The sequence below is a fragment of the Penaeus monodon genome, chromosome 6, assembly GCF_015228065.2.
Source record: "Penaeus monodon isolate SGIC_2016 chromosome 6, NSTDA_Pmon_1, whole genome shotgun sequence".
Classification (NCBI taxonomy): domain Eukaryota; kingdom Metazoa; phylum Arthropoda; class Malacostraca; order Decapoda; family Penaeidae; genus Penaeus; species Penaeus monodon.
Window position 1 is genome coordinate 9,272,745 of NC_051391.1, and position 2,500 is coordinate 9,275,244.

The window sequence follows — 2,500 nt, forward strand, 5'->3', positions numbered from 1 at the left end:
TTAAAATTTTTAATAATCTTTTGGTCTTTCAACATACAGCCTTTATAAAAATGTTGGTCTTAAAAGCCTATCTCTATTATCAGTATCTATAGAGTTCAATGATATTTCAAACTCAGAAAAATCAAATAAGAAATGCTTAAACAAATAATACTGACTCAAACCAGTTCCCTTCAGCCAATATTCACTGCCTAATACACATCAACCAAATAAAAACTATCATTAATTGTCTTACTTTTAGGAAATCCGTAATCAAATGTGGAAGACACAGACAAAATAGAATAATAGTTTAGTGTTTGGATATCTTTACATACTCTTAAAAAAACTCTCCCAAAAAATAACTGCAAACTACTACATCATCTTTTACTCAGTTTTAAAAAGTCTAATCTTTCCATTACTGTTCCCCCACAAAAAAAGTGAAATAAATACAAAAGGTCTAATCCACAGTGGCTGACAGGACTATCCAAGGGGTCAATGAATAGCCAGGGGATCAAAAAGGGGTCAATTAATAGCCAGAGGGTGAAAAGGGGGTCAGTGAATGTTCCCTGGGGATTGAAGGGACCACTCAAGCCTCCAATATTATATTCTCAATAATAATTTGAAAAAAACATTGTTGAATTTTCTTTTGTTTATATTAATTCTTTAAATTCAGACAAAATATTATTTAATCTTCAGAGATCACTGAAGCTCTGGCAGCACTAACTTCAACATAACCTCCACTGCATATCATCTCTTGCAGCTCTACTGTCTGTACAGGATATAAGTTTCTGTCTGTGTCCCAAACTGAGCGAGCAAGCGCAACCCCCAACCCACTCTTTCGCATACAGAGCAGCTAATAGTTCAGTACACCCTCAGCTCTCAGTGTTGTCCATGAAATGATTATTGTGACTTGAAGTTGAAAGTTGTGTGTAGTTGAAATAATAGTTTTCCTTTTCATTACTTTGTATTTCAATTCCTGCTACTACTCATATTGATTTCATCATTATAGTTTTTTTATCCTTGAATTAAAAGCTAGGGTCCACAGAAAACATAAAACTCAATTGGTTGACCAGTTAAAGTTTGAGAACCCCTGGTTTAATCAAATGACACCACATCTGTGAAAGGAAGTATAAAACACATGCACTCAGGTCTGTCTCAATCTGTCTCAGTCACATATCTATATCTTTTTATATTTGTGTGTGTGTGTGTGTGTGTGTGTGTGTGTGTGTGTGTGTGTGTGTGTGTGTGTGTGTGTGTGTGTGTGTGTATGTGTGTATATATGGTGTGTGTGTGTTATGTGTGTGTGTTTGTGTGTGTGTGTGTGTGTGTGTGTGGTGTGTGTGTGTGTGTGTGTGTGTGGTGTTGTGTGGTGTGTGTCTGTGTGTGTGTGTGTCTGTGTGTGTGTGTGTGTGTGTGTGTGTGTGTGTGGTGTGTGTGTGTGTGTGTGTGTGGTTGTGTGTGTGGTGTGTGTGTTGTGTGTGTGGTGTGTGTGTGTGTGTGCGTGTCTGTGTGTGTGTGTGCGTGTCTGTGTGTGTGTGTGCTGTGTCTGTCTGTGTGTCTGTCTGTGTGTCTATCTGTGTGTGTGTGTCTATCTGTGTGTGTGTGTCTGTGTGTGTGTGTCTATCTGTGTGTGTGTGTGTGTGTGTGTGTGTGTGTGTGTGTGTGTGTGTGTGTGTGTGTGTGTCTGTGTGCGTGTCTGTGTGCGTGTCTGTGTGCGTGTCTGTGTGCGTGTCTGTGTGCGCGTCTGTGTGCGTGTCTGTGTGTGTCTGTGTGTGTGTGTCTGTGTGTGTGTCTGTGTGTGTGTGTGTGTGTGTCTGTCTGTCTGTCTGTCTGTCTGTCTGTCTGTCTGTCTGTCTGTCTGTCTGTCTGTCTGTTTATCTATCTATCTGTCTTTTACTCTCTCTTTAAAACAATACTCACTGCCTGTCTGTCTTACCTGCACCCAGAGATACCCAGTGCCCAGACCAAAAGCCATCAGGGCTCCTGAAATGTGTACAAAGAACACATTTGTTTCTTGGAAGTTGGCAACTATGGATATGCCAAGAGCAGCCAGGGAGCCTATTAGAAGTCCCACTCTGTTGAGTCTCACGATGTTAGATGACGAGGAGTGGTTGCGGTATAACTCAGCTATTTGCCGAAATCGGACATAGATGGTCACAAGAACTGTACACATAAAAAAAGGGAAAGTTTTTGAATCAGTAACTAAGGAATAATTTTTTTTTTTCTATAAATGCATCTACATGGTTTTGAATCAATAACTAGGGAATAATATATTTTTTCTATTAATGCATCTACATTTAAATACTGGAAAACAAATTCTTAATAGACTGCTATATAAAATGAGGCAACTTTAACGTTTCTTAAAAAAATATAATGACTTTCCTCAAAGGCTAAAAAAATAAATACCATGTTATTAAAGACTATTACATATCTTTCATAAGAACTTTTTACATTACCGTATAATCTGTATCATAAAATAGTCTTATTTTTACCAAATCACTTTTGCTGTAATACTTCATATTTT

The 2,500-nt window shown here is 38.1% G+C and overlaps 1 protein-coding gene across 4 annotated transcripts in view; it reads right to left on the reverse strand.

The window, feature by feature from the left end:
• LOC119574185 (DNA damage-regulated autophagy modulator protein 2-like) overlaps positions 1 to 2,500 on the reverse strand; it is an 18,317-nt gene that overhangs the window by 7,933 nt on the left and 7,884 nt on the right. For all 4 annotated transcript variants that reach the window (XM_037921287.1, XM_037921285.1, XM_037921286.1 and 1 more), the window contains one exon: positions 1,913 to 2,139. In XM_037921287.1, coding sequence (XP_037777215.1) covers positions 1,913 to 2,139 — 227 coding nt within the window. The remainder of the gene's footprint in view (positions 1 to 1,912; positions 2,140 to 2,500) is intronic.